Below are 18,666 nucleotides of genomic sequence, written 5' to 3' on the forward strand. Positions count from 1 at the left end.
ATTAACCCAAGTCAGAGGTTAATCTATTTGTAAACTACAGACCAGAACTCTAAAAAGCTGAATTAGGAAACTTGCTTGAAACACAAAACAACCTTTTTTCAAAATTTCTCAAGGTATAATATGTGTATTATAGGTATTTGCATCTGATCCCATGTAAACACATACCACATAAGCATTTAATAGTTTTCTTCTGAGGAAAGAGAACAGTAGATACAAATTAGAAAGGATGGCTTGATTTTTCTTTTTAAAGGGACATAAATAAGGGGAAATGGGGGAAAAATCCAGAATAGTCTGGAGCAAATGTAGGGAAAGGCCCGTTTGTTTAGAAATGAAGAGATGAGGAAGTTTGCAGCCTGGTTTGATTCTGATCCCTGCGACCTCCAGAAAGCCTAATATTTTTGTCTTGAGTTCGAAAGGGCAAGACCTGGAAACCACAGGAGGAAGGACCTTGTTTCTAGGAGAAGAGATAGATTAACTGTGCAAACTAACAAGATAACAAAAACTTTAAGAAACAGAAAGAATAGAACATAAGAACAGAAATTGGGGGGGGGGGGGGGAGAAGGAAGAAACACTGAGGTTCAACTCCAATAACATGACTTGTCACCTTCACTAACTTCTCTCCCAGCATGAACACTGAAACTGTGTGACATTCTGTTAGTTTGCACCCCAAAAGATTGCATCCTGAATTAAAGCGGCTAACTCAGAAAGAACACCTGACCTCGGGTAGAGCCTCAAAATGAAAGCCCACCTGTACTAGATAGGCACAAGCCTAGCCAAGTCAATGTCATTTAGAAACAAGTTAAACAAATGAAAACATTAATAAATCATGCAGAGCAGAACCAGGGCTCAGGGTTCTACGCAGTGCTTTCTCTTAGGAAGACTATAAAAATCCTAGGAGCTAATAAGTAGATATTCTAAAAGAAAGTGGAAAATTTAGGAAATTCAATGAACGTGCCATCTTGAGCTTCAAAGGGCCAGAGATGTGGAGAAGACAAAAGTTTAACAAATTTTTTTATTTTGTTTCTGACCCAGTTCCATTTGCAACCCTGCAAAATTCCAGGCTTCTCCTATATTACTAACGTGGAAAAATAGGGCTACCACAAGACAGAATTTTTTCTCTGATTATATAGATGTCTTGTTTTCTCTCATCCAATCCATAATCATTTAAGATGAGCCAAAAATTCATATCAAGATTCTTATTCTAAATTTACAGAAAGATAAAAACCCAAGGTCAAAAGGGAAACATGGCTCCCAAGTGTACATTGCTCACCAAAATAAGCAAATAGAATATCAAAAAATAAATTTCATTCCTCACGCCTATCAGATTAGCCAATAGGACAGTAAAGGAAAATGATAAAAGTGTTGGAGGGGATGCAGCAAAATTGGAGCACTAATGTATTGCTAGTGGAGCTGTGCAGTGATCCAATCATTCTGGAAGGCAATTTGGAATTATGCCCAAAGGGCTAGAAAACAATGCATATCCTTTAATCTTTAATCCAGTAATATCACTACTATGTCTGTATACAGTAGAGATTTTTTAGAAATGGGGGGGGGGGGGGGAAGACCCAACTATACAAAAATATTTATAGCTACTCTTTTTGTGGTGGCAAAGAATTAGAAATTAAAGGAATATCCATCAATTGGAGAATGGCTGAACAAATTGTGGTATATGATGGTGAGGAAACATTATTGCATTGTTAAAGAATGATGAACAGGATGATTTCAGAAAGAGCTGGAAAGACTTTGATGGACTCATGCAGAGAGAAATAAGCAAAACCAGAACATTGTACACAGTTAAGAGCAATATTGTGGAATGATTAACCGTGATAGACTTAGCTATTCTAGGCAATACAATGAGCCAGGACAATTCTGAGGGACAAAGAATATTCTCCACCTCTAGAGAAAGAACTGTTGGAGTCAGAATGCACTCACCAGAAAGCATACAATTTTTCAATTGTTTATTTGGGTTTATGTTTTGGGGTTTTGAATTAATAAGGTCATGGACTTACAAAAATGAATGATATGGAAATTTTTCATATGATAATATATGTATAACCCAGATCAAATTGCCTGCCAGCATAGGGAAGAGGAAGGGAAGGGGGGTGGGGGGAAGGAGATAAGTTCAATTACATTACTTAGGAAAACTTGGGTGGAAATTTGTTATTATATGTAATTGGTAAATAAAAAATTTTTAATTAAAATAAAATTTTTTTTAATTTCCTGGAAATATTAAATATTATTAAATGAATAAAAAATTTCTATCATGGATATATGTACCTTTGAAGCAATAATGAAATGCCCTAAAATATATGGTCAACAAGATAAGAATTAAAAGAATATCTGAACATGGTCTTTAAAAAATGTCTCAGGAAGATTTAAAAACAGCTAACCTTTAGGTAGCAGCAAAAGGCAAATTTCAATGTAGTACAAAAAGGAAGAACAAGTTTAGAAATTTACTAAGTTGGAAAAATAGCCTTCCAATAATATGTAAGAGTTAAAGCTAAAAGATGGAATCTTAGAATTACTAGTATCTTAAGACTATGTAAAGGTTAAATTTATGGTTGGAGGTTACCACCATTTTTAAAGAGTTCTTTGTGTACTTCCACTTTTATGTGGACCAATGGCAGCTTTAACTTTGCTCCAGACTGCCCAGGGGGCAGTCATTTTTGATTGGTCACTCACTAGCACACACATGGGTCATAGACCTTAAGGATTAAGTAGGGGTGTATACATTCCTGGTGGCTAATATCTAAAGACAAAATAGGAGAGAGTTAATCCCATCTTCACAAGTATAAAGAAAAAGCAAATAATCTTGCTCGTTTAAAAAAATTAAGAAAACTTCCCAGAACTTCAAGCAAGAAATTTACAATTCAACTATCTTCGCATAGCATATAAACCCCTAAAGTGCTATGTCAGCTGTGATCACATTTTAAAACTAGTGATAAAGGGGAAAAAAAATCCTTCAAGTCAACCGGAATGCAATTATATATTTTTAGCAGAAAAAAAGGCAAGCACCTGAAACATATATAAAATACATGATCAATGACATTCAAGATTGTCTCCCTATAAAACTACACATTTAGATCTATAATAAAAGAACTTAAAAGCCATTAATTTTCAAATCCATCCTATGAGATAAGAGTTTAATACTAAAAACTATTTAATATCTATTAATATAACCTTTGAAATCCAAGTCCCTGGAGATTCAAAATAAACCAAGAATGTAATTAGTTAAAACTCTTAAAACATCAATTGTAATTAGAAAGGAGAAATAGATGATCCACCAAGAGACAAAAACCAACAATGTAAAAGGCCAGTTTTAAAAAAAGAAAACAAAGGGGTGGTAAAAAGTGGAAAAAACAGAGGACTGAGGAAGGGAAGTGTAGAAGTGAAGAAGTGTCAAAATGTCAAATATAGCAGGACAAAGTATAGGAATTGTATTTATTTTTAAGGGTAGGTTATTTTAAAAAATTAAAACAAATATATATTCCCTTTCCACAAAATAATGGCAGACACAATGAATTCTAATCAATTGTAATACTGAATGTGAAGTGAATTCACCCTCAACAATTGTGAGGACTCACTGTTTAAATTTTGAAATTTAATTAAAATAATACAATAACAAAAAAACAAACAAACAAACAGAATACAACAATTTTCAAGCAGTAGAAAGCAAGCTGAGACAAAAAAACCCTAAAAAATATTTTAAAGACTGGAGCTTGCAACCTCAGAGAGGGCAATAATGAAACCCGAGTTTCAGGACAGAGTAATAGATTCAGTATATTATGATGAAAAAAGAAAAATGAAAAGTTTTACTAAATAGGAGAAAAATTTATAAGTTTTGCAAGCTACATAAAAATCAATGGGGGAGATTATTAGAAGACAAATACAATAATAAAACAAGCTAGACTTAGAGACAGAAAACTTAATGGAAGAAATGAATATTTGTTCTTTGCAAGTATACAGAACATTAAAAAGCTACAAGTAAATTTTAAAGGCAGACCATTTATATACTGTTGTCAGCTCACAATATAGCAAAATCAAGAATAAAGAGGCACATGGTTATTTGGAAGGAAAAAATAAGATTATAGAAAGTAGAAAAAGAAAAAATTATAGTGACAACTAGAAATCAAGATCATGATAAAGCAATCTTGGTCATTCTCAGAAATAAATGTTTAGCAGGGAATGTCTATTTTCTAAAGTAAACTAAATTGACCCAATCAGCACTTAAATGAGGAAAGGAATAAAATATGCCAAAGAGAAAGTAGAAAAGGGGAGTGCTAATTATATCAAAAGATAAAATTAACAGAATGGAAAATAAAAGAATTGAAATAATTAAAAGCTAAGAGCTATTTTAAAGAGACCAATTAAGTGATAATCCATCAGCAAAATTAATTTTTTAAAATTTGAATTCAAATGTACATAAACTAGAAATGAAAAATAGGGAGGCTGCAAAGGAAAAGGTGATTATGATGCACATTGAAAAAACACAGGAGGAGACTTCCGGTTAAGATGGCGGCTTAGAGAAAGCTGAAGTTCAGATCTCCGGAAAACCCTTCCCGACCGATCTCAAACTAGAAGCTCCTAAGGCACCGAAATTCAAAACGATCAACAGCACAGACCCTGGGAACCCTCCTCCTGGACCTGGACCCGGTTCAAAAGGTACAGCTCCCCTTAAAAGCCAGAACCCGAGATCCCTCGGACCTCAGGGGTAGGAGCGCAGAGTCCAAGGCTCCCGGAAGCGGGCTCAGAGAGCAGGGTCTGAGGAACAACAACCCTCAGGGTCTTCTACCCAAGTCCCAGTCCGGGTGAAAGTTACTGCCTGGGGCTTCAGCTGCAGAGAGCCTATCGGTCCGGGTGAAAGTTACTGCCTGGGGCCTCCGCTGCAGAGAGCTGGTCAAAACAACAGCAACCCTCAGGGCGGGCAAGACAGCCTCACGGGCTGGATCCTGCTATCCAAGTCTCAGTGAAAGTCTGTGCTCTCGGAGCTTGGGGAAGCGGCAGCCCATCCCCCCCCAGGCCGACGAAACAGCCTCACGGCCAGGGATTCTGAAGGCAACTTCCGGAAATCGAGCCAGGGGGAGAGTGTGGCCTCGTGGTCCGACCCTTCCATTCCAGTTCCAGTGAGGCATATTCAGTTTAACCCAGGGAACGCTCATAGAACCAACATCTGCCCAGGACTAAAGCCTCTGATCACCAGACAAAGACAAGAAAAGCCAATCCTCCACGTTCAGAGATGACAAACTCCACAGAAGCACAGAAGCCCCAAAATACCAAGAAAAATAAGAAGAAAGGGGCGACTCTGGACACATTCTATGGAGCCAAAATACAAAATACAGAGCAGATAGAAGAAGATATACAAGAAAATTCTCCAAAATCTTCCAAAGGAAATAGAAACTCTCCACAAACCCATGAAGAATTTGAATCAGAAAGGACCAAAAAGATGGAAGCCCTCTGGGAGGAAAAGTGGGAAATGATGCAAAAGAAATTCACGCATCTACAAAACCAGTTTGACCAAACTGTAAAAGAAAACCAGGCTTTAAAGCAAGAACTAATAAAGCAAAGCCAAAACACCAAGAAATTAGAAGAGAACATAAAATATCTCACCGACAAGGTGATAGATCTGGAAAACAGGGGGAGAAGAGAAAATTTAAGAATAATTGGACTCCCAGAAAAGCCAGAAATAAACACCAAACTGGACATGGTGATACAAGATATAATCAAAGAAAATTGCCCAGAGATTCTAGAACAAGGGGGCAATACAGCCACTGACAGAGCTCACAGAACACCTTCTACACTAAACCCCCAAAAGACAACTCCCAGGAATGTAATTGCCAAATTCCAAAGCTATCAAACAAAAGAAAAAACACAGGAAATAGTTATCAGAGAGGAGTAATTTTGCTACCTCCTTACACTTGCCCCCCCCCCCACATATCTCAGCAAGGATTCAACAAGATTTTCCCTCCCAAAATTTTCAAATAATAGTTAACCTATTACACGAACTGTCTATATAAAGATAATAGGCTATAGAGAGGTATGGTATAAGTCTCAAACATAAAGCAAAACCTAAAAAATTAATATACATATGGATCCAAAAATTCTAAATTAGCAAAATAAAGTAATATAGGTAAAAGATGTTCACCATTGCTCCATGGGCTCTGTACTGGAAATGGCAGAATAACTGAATAATATAAACTTATCATTGTGATTACATCAGCTAAGGCAGCAGAGAAGACCTCAGAGAAAACACTTTGCACTCATGATAAAAACAAAGAATGAAAGGATTTTCCATATCTTTCCTTATCTACTGGTTCCTTTCCTACTAGCTCTGAAGATAATCAGGTCACTCCATCCTCAAAAAACCCTTCATCAGCCCTGACACCATCCCCTCAAGCTCTCCCTTCTATATTGCCTCCTTTCCCAGTTGTGCCCTATTTCCCCCAATACCTGGAAGGTACTCCCTCATCTTCACCTCCTGGCTTCTTTCTCCTATTTCTGCTATGTGCACCTTGTTTCTACATAGAAGTTATCTACTCCCATTGGACTATCAGGGATTGTTTTTGTCTTTCTTTTTATCCTCAGGGTTTACTTAGGGCATAGTAGAAACTTAAATAAATGCTGGTGAAGTTGATTCTTTTCTCTTTCTCAACTTAACTCCCAGAAAAAAGCACTGAAATAATTAAAAGCTAACAAGTCATTTTGAAGAAACCAATTAGGTGATAAGCCATTAGCAATCACTATTCATGGCTCAGGCAATCCTCAGCCCTTTGCTGTGTCTTTCAGGCTCATCTCTCCACTGAAGGGGCCTCTCAAAGTGACCAGTGATTTCTGAGCTGCCAAATCTCAGTCTCTTCTCCTCTTCGCTCAGCCTATTGGTTGCATATAACACAGCTGCAGCCTCTCTCTCCTCCTGCATATATGACCCCCTTAGTGTTCCACTAAACCAAGCAAGCTTTCCCCAAAGAGGGGGCTGAATGAGTGGAAATGCATGAAGATGTGTGGTCCAAACTGAATCGGTAAGATGCAGCCAAGGGCTGGAGAGAAGGGGTGAGAGAGAATAAGGAGTGGAAAGTACCGGGGCCACGACGAAGCTGAGAAGGCTGGGGACACGGAGAGGTGCAGATGTCTGGAGCTGGATATCTAGATCTGGGAACCACCTGCATACGGATCATTACAACCAGAGGAATTGATGAGTCGTAGTGAAGGCACTAGTAATCTAGGATCCAGGAATTGTTTTTTAACTATTTTCATAAGTATCATCTCAATATAGTTTCCTTTGTAATTCTGTGGATTTGATGCTTCTTAAATCGTTATTCTAAGAATGGGCCTGCAGAATGAATAAGGAGCCTAGAATTGAGCATTGGCAAACACTAGAGGGCATGCAGTGGGAAGTTCAAGACAGAACTAGGAGATGCTATTTGGAAAGCCGAAGAGAAGAGAGTATGCAAGAACCCACACTGTTAAATGGATGAGCCCACACCCTCAGTCTCCAAAAGGCAAGTGCTTTCTTTGAAGATGTTTTCTTCCCGTTATCTCCCATCTCTGACATTCCTAGCAAAGTACTTGGGGCTGTGCTGAACTGAACAACATTCTGAAATTCACTCTTCTGATAAAAATGTCACTGATGTTTACTATATTGGAGGCTTAAAGCTGCAGGAGGAGGAAAAACACAAAAAACAGGATAAGATACCTAAAGGGGAGATGAGAAGTGAAACAGGTAAAATCACCCCAAAAGTGGGGGAATACTCACCATTCTGGACCTTACTGCCACTTCCAGCATGCCAGTCGTTTTCATGTCTCACACCTACAGTCTCTTTGGAAAGCCCCCAGAGGGAAGGACATATGAAAGGAGCTTTTTCAGGATTCCTTCCCTCAGCATTATTGGGCCGGCTAGTAAGAGGGGCTTTCCCTGAAGGCTCACTGGCAGGGGCAGCACAAAGATTCGAGGTGGAAGGTTTACAGTCCAGATGCTTCTGCAATTCAGAAGTCTCTGTCGCCTCTAATTCTTCCTGGGAAGACTCCTGTGGCTCCTGGGCGACGGGCGTCAAGTCCTCCAAAGGAGCATCAGCAGGGGATGGGTCTAAGGATTCCAGTGGGTTTTTCTCGTCACTTTCATCATAATTTGGTGTATTGGTTGAAGGAAGACAATTCAGAGTCTTCAACTGGGTATAGTTCATGTTGGGTTCACTAGGGTTGTTCGAGTCCTCCGTTACAGCTTCAGCTGCCTGCTTACAAAGCGACTCTGCATCTGTGTTCTTTCCCACTGTCTCAGTCTTGGTGTTTAGACAGGATGAAAATTCTTCTGGTAAACTCTGTGTATCATCTCTGAAGTACATAAATACAGAACAGAAATCAGAGAAGGTACAATTGGAAACACTACTCCCAAAGTGCAACTCGCCAAACCAAGAACAGTATCTTCCTAAGTCAATCTAGAGAATTGCTGTAAAAGTACCAATACTTAGTATTTCTCAGTGCTATTCTAGGCTCCCCCATCTTCTGAACCCTGCAGATGGTACAGGATTGTGCTTCTGGCCTCCTCAGTACAAATAAGAGGAGGGCACAAGGCACTATTGTTTCTCAATTTCCATGCTTAACAACTTACGCTTGAGGAGAGTTTGCACCAAGATCAGGTGGAGAACTGGCTGCCGGAGGAGTGCTTTGTCTGAGATTCTGACTAGGTGGAGTTGTTGCAGTGCATCCAGGAAGTACCTCGCTAAGAACTGTGGTGGGAACAGACTGCACAGGACTTGGACTGGAGGAGGAAGAGGCCTGAAAGATACCAACATCAGAAAAATCAGACTAGCAGAATTTTCCTGGAAGTGGTTTGGGGGAAATTGCTTCCACCCACCTTCCCAGCATCCACCTCAGCATCCACTACAGCCTGGCATTCCTTGACTACAGCCTAAACGACTGTTGATGACATGGGCTAGGCATTAGGCATCATTCTACCCATCTCCAAAGCCCTGATGTTAGTGGTCAGCAGGCAATGCCAATACAGAGGGCAGAGCCAGGAGAGTGTATCAATGGTGAACCAGGAAGCATGTGAGCAGTCTTCTCTTCCACGTTTGGTGCTGCTGGGACTTGATGTTAGTGTGGCTAAGAGGCCCAGGGATCTGTCTGTCTCCCTGTCTCCCTCCTTTTCCCCTACTCTTCAGATTAAATAAAATAATTAAATTTATGGCCACTTTCATAATTTCCCCCCTCTTTCAAAGTGATCCCCAATTTCTGGCAAAAATACTACTTTGATTCCATACTAATAACCAAAAGTTTACAAACAGAAACTGCAATGTAATTGGAAGCAGCAGATATAATTGAAGCCTAAAAAGATCAGGAGCAGATCAAGTTCTCTTATCTGATGAGCAGCATCTTTCACGAGAAACTTTCACAATTATGCCAGATTGTTGTTATATCTAAATCCTTGTGCAACATACATGATAAAATAAGTTTCTCTCCAGGCAAATAGAAAAAAGTAATCCTATATTGATTTAAGTCCTACATACAAGGATTAAGTAATAATAGAAGGCATAGAGAAGTTATAGTTTAGACTAGGAATTCCAAAGAGTTAAATAGATACAGCCCTTAAAGAACCCTGGTTCACAAAAGACAAAGGTAAGGCTGATGGATGTTAGTCCCCAGGGGTCTAGAGCCAACAAAGATAAGGGAAGGCTGTCCAGTCCAAAACAGGTCAGTCTTAGCTTCCAGAAACATTCTCTATTTAGCAATGACCTCACAGTTCTAAGTATTCAACAAAGCTAAATGACATGTGGCTAAAGAATAGATTACTTCATCTCCCATAGCTTTGCCTGCCTTAAATGATCAGAAATCTTAATGTATCTTTTTTTTCTACCACCTTTACTCTTTGCTCTTGACCCACCATCCAATGTCTTTAGACTTTTGTTATGAAATGAATCCAAGAAAGAAATAATAGCCAGACTCTTTAGGGGCTCATTATTTCTAACTATATTAAGAGATTATATTAAGTTTAAAGTAGACAAGTAAAATTTTAATTTAGAGTAGATATTCATTAAGTAGAATGAATATTTAATTGGTATTATCTATTCCAGTCTTAAAAAGACTCCAGGCCTGAGGAGGACCTGGGTTTAAATCTGGTCTTAGATACTTCCTAGTTGTGTGACCTTGGACAAGTCACTTAACCCTCCACTACCTAGCCCAGTGATGGCAAACCTTTTAGAGATTAAGTGCCTAAACTGTACCTTCATGCCACATGTGAGCTGCCCCCTTACCTAAATAGGAGAGGGAAGAAGCACTTCCATTAGGCTGCCAGACAGAGAGGGGCACATGAAGTAAAAAACTGTCCTGCATATATGCCATAGGTTCACCAACATAGACCTAGCCCTTGCCTCTCTTCTGCCTAAAAAGTTTCTGTATAAACACAACCAAGATTAGAAGGGAAACGACAAATTTAAAGAAAAAATTTATGCCAATTTTGTGTATCTGACAAAGGTTTCATCATTTCTCAAATTTATAGAGAACTGAGTCAAAGTTATAAGAATACAAGCATTGCCCAATTGAAAAATGGACAATAGATATTAACAGGCAATTATCAAAGGAAGAAATTAAAGCTATCTATAGTCAGTCATATGAAAAAACGCTCCAAATCACTATTTGTTAGAGAAATGTAAATTAAAACTCCCGAGATGTCACTGTATACCTACCTATTAGAATGGTTAACATGACCAAAAAGGAAAATGATAAAATGTTGGAGGGGATGTGGGAAAATTGGGACACTAATACAGTGTTTGTGGAATTGTGAACTGATACAACTATTCTGGAGAATATGGAACTACAAAAAATACATATGCCCTTTAACCCAACAATAACACTACTGGGTTGTATCCCAAAGAGATAAAAAAAAATGGGAAAGGTTCTGCTTATACAAAAATATTTATACTGGTGCTTTTTGTGGTGGCAAAGAATTGGAAAATGAGAGGCTGTCCCTCGACTGGGGAATGGCTGAACAAATTGTGGTATATGACGGTGATGGAATACTATTGTGCTGTAAGGAATGATGAACTAAAGGATTTCTATACAAACTGGAAAGGCCTCCATGAACTGATGCAGAATGAAATGAGCAAAACCAGGAGAACATTATACACAATAACTGAAATATTGTAGGATGATCAAATGCAATGATCAGAGACAAGGGGAAAGTACCTACCTATACCAAAATATTTTTACCCATTATTTCTATAGAGTCAAAGAAGTGGAAACTGAGGGGTTACCCATCACTTGAGGAATGGATGAATAAGTTAAAAAAAGGATGAGTTCAGAAAAACCTGTAAAGATTTCTCTGAATTGATGCACAGTGAAGTCAACAGAACCAGGCGAACAATGTACACACTAATAGAAAGATAACCTGCTGACACACCTTCAAAACAGTAAGATCATCATTTCTACAGTGGGACTGCAAAGCCTGCCACTGACCTGAGTTAAGTGATGTCAGAGATCTAGGCTATGCATCTTGTTTTATAGTGGAGGACAGTGCGGAAGGTGGGGGGACTTGTTTTGTGTCACATAGCAAATTCATGCTGACTTTTATTCTACTACATCTGGATAGCTAAGATTTTCATTCATTAATGTATTAATGTATCTACAGACTCTTCCCTGAACTCTGATAATCCAAGACCCATGGCCAAGGACTCTGAGACCATCTGTATCTGACAGCTCCTTCAGGTAAGGATCTCATTGTGCAATACCAAAACAAACTAAAAATGCCACACTGGAAACGCCCCTATTATAGTCATTCAGCTCAATCTACAATGAAATTGCTTTCCACCAACTTGTTACCCTGAGCATATGCATGGAGTCAGATCCACCAATGCCACCATTTACTCCACAAAAACTATACCAAGATCTCTAATGACAATGAGTTCTCTCCTGCTCTGAAATAAACTCTCAGAGCTTGGCTTCTGGGGGAACGTACACTTACTGAATCTTTTCAGAAAACATTTCATTGTCTCCTTACAAGTGGTCTATCAGGGGTACTTAGGGGGCTCAGGGCATAGACAGCCATACCTGAAGACATGATCTCGTCCGAGACACTACCCTGGCTATGTGAGCCTGATTACGTCCCTAATTCCACTTGCCTGGCCCTTGTCCCTCTTCTGCCTTGGAAGCAATACTTAGTATCAATTCTAAGGCAGAAGATAGTTTAAGGGGTTAAAAAAAATAAGTTGGCTATCAATGCTTTTTCAATTCCTTGTATGATCTTCCAAGATACAACCTCTTCTGGTCTTGGTTTCCTTACCAAATGAAGATAACAACATGTACCATATTTATAGGGTTGTTGTAAACACCTAATTAGAACGTACAAAAGGATTATTATAAAGATCCTAGAGATTCTTTCACATAATTAGGAGGCATATTCCTTTCCTTATGTTAACTTTGCAGTTTGCATATTGGTCAGTTCTTGATTATCTGTCTTTTGCATTGTTATCTGTTGTCAGTAACTGTTTTGTCTCCCCCATCATCTTACTCTCAAGCATCCCCACTCTCTTCAGAGCTCCACCCTCAGCTACCTGAACAAGGAATCCTGGTTCAACTCAACTCTTCTTGTCTGCAATCCTGGACTTTTGGAGTTCTGTTTGGTTCTCAACAACTAAATTATCTCGTTACTTTTAATCCTACTGATACCCAACTATTTTCTGGTTCCAACTTTTGCTATTTGCTTGTACCCCACCCTCTAAATGCCCCAAGGGTCATCATTTTTCAGGTCTGGGCCAAGGCTATAACTCTACTTCCACACCTAATCGTTTCCTCAGCCTTGCACTGAGCCTCCTTCCCTTCTTTCAAACCTTGGCTGTTACCCAAGGAGTCATCCTAATCCTATCAGTATAGCTAGCTGTAAGTCAAAGTTCCTCTAGGGGGGGGACTTAGTAGCAAACCCAGCTAAGGACCATCAACACTAAAGTGCTTCTAATAATGCCTTTATCAAGCCAGCTAATAGAAATATATTTAGGTAACATTTTTTAAAATCCGGGCATTAGAATATTTATTTTTACAAAAACAGAGCTGAAACAGAAAACTAGATAAACACAAAAAAGAATTTGTAAGCCCTGGTACAAGTTAACCATAAGGTTAGTTTATAGCACCTTGTGGAAGTGATTTGGACTTGAACATAACCCTCATTAAATTTCAGGGTTCAAGACCACCACTGTTATTCAGAATACACTGAATGAGGGAACCTTCAGATATAGCCCTTATACTGTTACAGGGCATAGGGCAAAGCAGGGCTAAAAAATCATAGTCATAGTGCAGTTTTAAGCTATTACGGCTTGAATTTAGTTATTTTGGGGACAAGCATGTTTTATGTAATAGACCTCTTCTTACTGATTCCTTCCAGCTAATGGACCTCTCCACCAAACAGACCCCAAAAGCTCATCTCTTGATCTAACCTCACAGAAAACACCTCCAAATACTGAATACCAAACCTACTGAGGACTGCCAGCAAAAACCCTTTTTATACAAATAAAGAACAAGACATCTGTTTTATCACCACCTACTGGTATGGTAGAACTACAGCCAGGATCCAAACCTGGTATAGAAGAGGAGGTTTTAAATCTCCTAATAAAAAGAAATTCTGGGTTACCTCAGAGCAGGGTCTTGACTGTTTTGCTGCCAGGCCTCCTTTGTTCTCAGATGATTTCCGTTTTGTAGCACCCACTCTTTTAGCTTTTCCTGAAAAATGTCAAGACTTTCTGTTAGCCTCCTTTTTCTTCAAATACTGAAATGAAGGCAGGCAGGAATGAGAAGAACCAAGCAATTAACTCTTACCACAATTCCCAAGGTTGTCATGTACAACTTCAACATGAATCAGTGCTGGATCAACAATTTTTAGAGCTGGAATCTTTAAATAAGGAATAAAAAGAGCAAGTAAACTTATTTCAGTTTTCTGATATTTTATCTTGGGGAAATTTTCCCAAATTTTTTTTACTCTACTGGAGCAAAAAAGCTCATTGTTCAGGAACTTAAAAGACCAAATAATAAAAGTATGAACTCTATCAGGGAGCCAACAATGATTTTTAAGCTCATAGTTTACAACAAAGACAGCTCTTATATTACACATCCTCAAATTGTTAGAAAACTTTCTTACTGTTATTGAAATCCTTAAGCTATATTGTCATCTCCTCCCAGTAAGAATCTTGGATATACCCTCCAAATTATGAACCAATGAGCATCTATTAAATGACAGATACTATGCTAAACATGAGGGATGCAAAGACAAAAAGCAAACAGTCCCTGCCCTAAAACCTCATCAATCAGGAGAAAACAGGCATTTGGTACACAAGGTTATTTTAGGAAGGAGGCTACTAGTAGGCCAAAACAGGGTTTCTGTGAAGGTGGTGTTTGGGTGTCTTGAAGGAAACCAGGGAAATGGAGAGAAGGTGAACAGAAACAAAGCATTATAGGCAGGTCAAAGTCAGAACAAAGAGGCTACCCCGAGTGCACCAGAATACAGGAAAAAGAGTCAAGTAGGCTAGAAATGCAGAAAGTCATTCTTGGAAGGGCTTTATATCTATGGTTGGAACACTTTCTATTTTTTGTCCATGGACCTCTTCGGATGTCAAGGGAAGCCTCCGGACTCTCCCCTCTGGGTAGGAATACTGTGTTCAGACCTATGCTTTGGGGAAACCAGTTTGTTAACTTAACAAAAGAGAGAGAGCAGAGGCAGAAAGTCAATAAAGAAGAATAAAGTCCAAGAGAAAGGTAAAAAAAAGACTAAACGGGGGGTAATTCAGGAGTGTTGAGAAGGTAGAAATAACAGGATTTGGCAAATGACTAGGTGATGACTGAAGAGTAAGAAGCCAAGGATAATTCCTAAAGTCACTAGCAGTACACAGACATTGAGCCCTCAAGTTCTTATTAAATGAAAAAAGAAATACTAAACACTGACAGGAGCCGGACTCTTTGCAATGGCTCTGTATTTCATTCACTACATAGTTTTTAGAGTCCAAGGTAATAAGGCCCTGGATAAGGTTTATTCCTTCCCCCTTACAAATTCCAGAAGTTTATAATGTTACCTCTTCACAGCGTACTTCCAGTGTTTTCGAGGTGGGATTGCCATTTACGACAGTTGCTGAAAACCACTGGGTAGATGGATCCAAACTATAAATTTTTACTTCTGAACCAACTAAGTTTTTGTCACCTTAAAAAGAGAAAAAGAAAAAACTAAACCTTAATGTTTGTCTATTCCATTAATACCAGTTTCTCAGCATAATCTCCTTGGCCTTAAGTGCAGGAAAAATAGAGTGAAATATAATACAAATCCCCCTACATTTGGGATCTATGGAACGAATAGGTATTTTTCTTTCTTTTAAACAATTTTATCTGTTTATTTAAAAAATATTTTTCCATGATTACATGATTCATGTTCTTTCCTTCCCCCACCCAGAGCTGACAAGCAATTCCACTGGGTTATACATGTATTATCACTGACAGCCTGCTTCCATATTATTCATTTTTATAGTAATCTTTTAAAACTAAAACCCCAAATCCAATACCCATATAGTGATAAATCATGTTTTCCTTCTGTGTTTCTATACCTAATTCTCTCTCTCTCTCTCAGTGTGGAGAACATTCTTTCTCATAAGTGCCTCAGGATTGTCCTGGATCATTGCATTGCTATTAGTAGCAAAACCTATTACATTTGATCATTCCACAATGTTTCAGTTTCTGTATACAATGTTCTCCTGGTTCTGCTCATTTCACTCTGCATTAGTTCATGGAGTTCAAGCAGTTCATCATTCCTTATGCCACAATAGTATTCCATCACTATCATATACCACAATTTGTTCTGTCATTCTCCAATCGAGGAATAGCCTCTCATTTTCCAATTTTTTTGCTACCACCAAAAAATGCCACTATAAATATTTTTGTATAAACAGATCCTTTTCCATTTTTTTTATCTCTTTGGGATACAATTCTAGTAGTGGTATTGCTGGATCAAACACTATGCAATCTTTTAAAGCCATTTGGACGTAATTCCAAATTGCCTTCCAGAATGATAGGATCAATCCACAACTCCACCAGCAATGCATTAGTGTCCCAATTTTGCCATGTCCCCTCAAACTTTTATTATTTTCCTTTACTGTCATATTGGCCAGTCTGCTAGATATTCGGTGGTACCTCAGAACTATTTTGATTTGCATTTCCCTAATCAGGAGGGATTTAGAACTGTCATGATTATTGATAGTTTTGATTCCTTCATCTGAAAACTGCCTGAATGGGTATATTTTAGTGAAAAGTGGTTGTTATTACATAGAATTTTATTGAATTCTATGTTCCTATTAATATTTTAGACTTGCCATCACATAGTTGATCTGATTTAAAAAAAAAAAAACTCATACTATATGTCTTGGAATCAATAGTATTCATTCCAAAGCAGGAAAATGATAAGGACTATGGTAAATGGGATAAAGTGATTTGCCTGGGCCACAGTTTAGGAAGTATCTGAGATCACATTCAAACCCAGGACCTCCCATCTCCAGACCTAGAGCTCCCTAATTACTTCAATCTGATTGTTTTGATAGATCTGCAACATTGAGGAATTGGTCATATTAGCAAATTAGACTGCCTGGGCAGTGGAGGAAATGAACCCCAAAGATCTTAATAGCCCTACTAGATTCAGTAAATTTATTTTTATTACAAAACTGCTAGAGCAAGGTAGCTATGTTCTTTTCTGGGAGAGATATGATTGGGCACATCAAACTACTTATCGGTTCTATCAATTTCATAAGACTGAAATTTCAAGTGTCATTTTGCTGCTCCATAGCCAAGACTAACTATTATTGTGTTCATCTTCTTTTTTTTTTAAACATTATTTTATTTGGTCGTTTCCAAACATTATTCACTGGAAACAAAGATCATTTTCTTTTCCTCCCCTCCCCCCCCCACCTTTCCCTCTCCCATAGCCGACGCACGATTCCACTGGTTATCACATGTGTTCTTGACTCGAACCCATTTCCCTGTTGTTGGAATTTGCATTATAGTGTTCATTTAGAGTCTCTCCTCAGTCTTATCTCCTCCACTCCTGTTAGTCAAGCAGTTGCTTTTCATCGGTGTTTTTACTCCCACAGTTTATCCTCTGCTTGTGGGTAGTATTTTTTAGATCCCTGCAGATTGTTCAGGGAAATTGCATTGATACTAATGGAGAAGTCCATCACCTTTGATTGTACCACAATGTATCAGTCTCTGTGTATAATGTTTTCCTGGTTCTGCTCCTTTCGCTCTGCATCACTTCCTGGAGGTTGTTCCAGTGTGTTCATCTTCTTAAATGTGACAATTTCAGATACTTCCAATTCCCTTTCTAGTAATAATGAATTATTGAGGTTTTACCACAGAATACTTTTGTATTGTAAGTTTGTGTCTAACAAAGTTAGGATTTTCTGAGTAACGCTGAACAAAGCATAAGATGAAAGATGTGGTCTACAATGTAATTTTTGATAACTTATCATGATGAGCAACCAACCACAAAACCACAAAAGATTAGCTGGGACTGAACATTTAAGTTACATATATACATACCTTGTAACAAATGGCTTTCATCTAAATGTTTCACAATCAACGCCTGAAATTCTTTACTGATATTCTGATGATCCATGAGAGAAAGTCGAAGACCATTTACATCCTGATAAAATAAAAAAAGATCCCTGAAGTAAACAGTTATCTATTTCAAAGTGTGAACCTACCTTTCAAAATAAGCAATGAATCTACGAGGATGAAGATCATCTTTCATTGGATACTGTTGTACAGACCAACAGAAACAATGTTTATTAGAATATAAATGAACAAAAAAAAACAACCCTCCAAAGAAATTAATAAAGGGAGCAGATGACATTAAATTCCTTAAGTGGCCACATCACTACAAGTTGAATTAGGACTACTGCAAGCCAAGAAAATGAGAAATAGTTGTATGATACCCTACAGTCAAGTTTTTAATAAATTGGAATGGCTGAGATTGTGGGAAACATAATAATTACAGATAATCAAATCGGATATAACTGAAAAGGGTACTCAAACTCTAGTTCAATCTAGGTTATATCTATGGAGAAAGCACACAATATGTCCACCAATCTTTTCTTCAACTTAGAAAAGCAATTTTTTTAAAAATTAAGCAGCAGAGTATAGAGGAAGTTATATGCTAATGTGAAAAATATGACATAGTTCCCTACATCTGTGGGGCCTCTAGTCTAGAAGGAGGATAGCCCAAACACAAGAGATAAATAAGCAAAATGTGAAAAGTCAAAGAAAAAGGTTCATTTAAAATTACAAGGAAGTAGGGGTGCTAACAGGTCATTTTTTAAACAAACTATAATTTGAGATTTATAATATCAAGAATGACCATTTATTTTAATGCTGGTATTGGTCATTACTAAGTTTCAAATAAAAAATTATTTTGGGAGCTCTGAACAAAGAAAAGATTGTTACAGAGTTAGGAGGATGAGAGAAAGCTGTCTGAAGAGTGAGGAAGGAAGAAGGAAAAATTCTAGTAAAGGAAGCAATATTACCAAAGGCAGGGGTATGTACCAGGGAGGGTAAACAACCTTATTGGACTGGAAGCCCAAGTAACATGAGAAAGAATATACCAGAACTAGGTTAAAAAGAAAAAAGACCCAGGCTTTCTCTAACATACATTGGCTACTGGGG

At 38.1% G+C, this 18,666-nt stretch overlaps 1 protein-coding gene across 3 annotated transcripts in view; it reads right to left on the reverse strand.

Annotated features, from left to right (window-relative positions):
* KDM3A (lysine demethylase 3A) overlaps positions 1 to 18,666 on the reverse strand; it is an 86,089-nt gene that overhangs the window by 34,588 nt on the left and 32,835 nt on the right. For all 3 annotated transcript variants that reach the window (XM_056813189.1, XM_056813192.1, XM_056813187.1), the window contains exons 4-9: positions 17,545 to 17,647; positions 15,042 to 15,166; positions 13,795 to 13,867; positions 13,610 to 13,698; positions 8,603 to 8,769; positions 7,751 to 8,325 (exon numbers count right to left, since the gene is read on the reverse strand). In XM_056813189.1, coding sequence (XP_056669167.1) covers positions 7,751 to 8,325; positions 8,603 to 8,769; positions 13,610 to 13,698; positions 13,795 to 13,867; positions 15,042 to 15,166; positions 17,545 to 17,647 — 1,132 coding nt within the window. The remainder of the gene's footprint in view (positions 1 to 7,750; positions 8,326 to 8,602; positions 8,770 to 13,609; positions 13,699 to 13,794; positions 13,868 to 15,041; positions 15,167 to 17,544; positions 17,648 to 18,666) is intronic.

Source organism: Monodelphis domestica, chromosome 1 (assembly GCF_027887165.1).
Source record: "Monodelphis domestica isolate mMonDom1 chromosome 1, mMonDom1.pri, whole genome shotgun sequence".
NCBI classification, from domain to species: Eukaryota; Metazoa; Chordata; class Mammalia; order Didelphimorphia; family Didelphidae; genus Monodelphis; species Monodelphis domestica.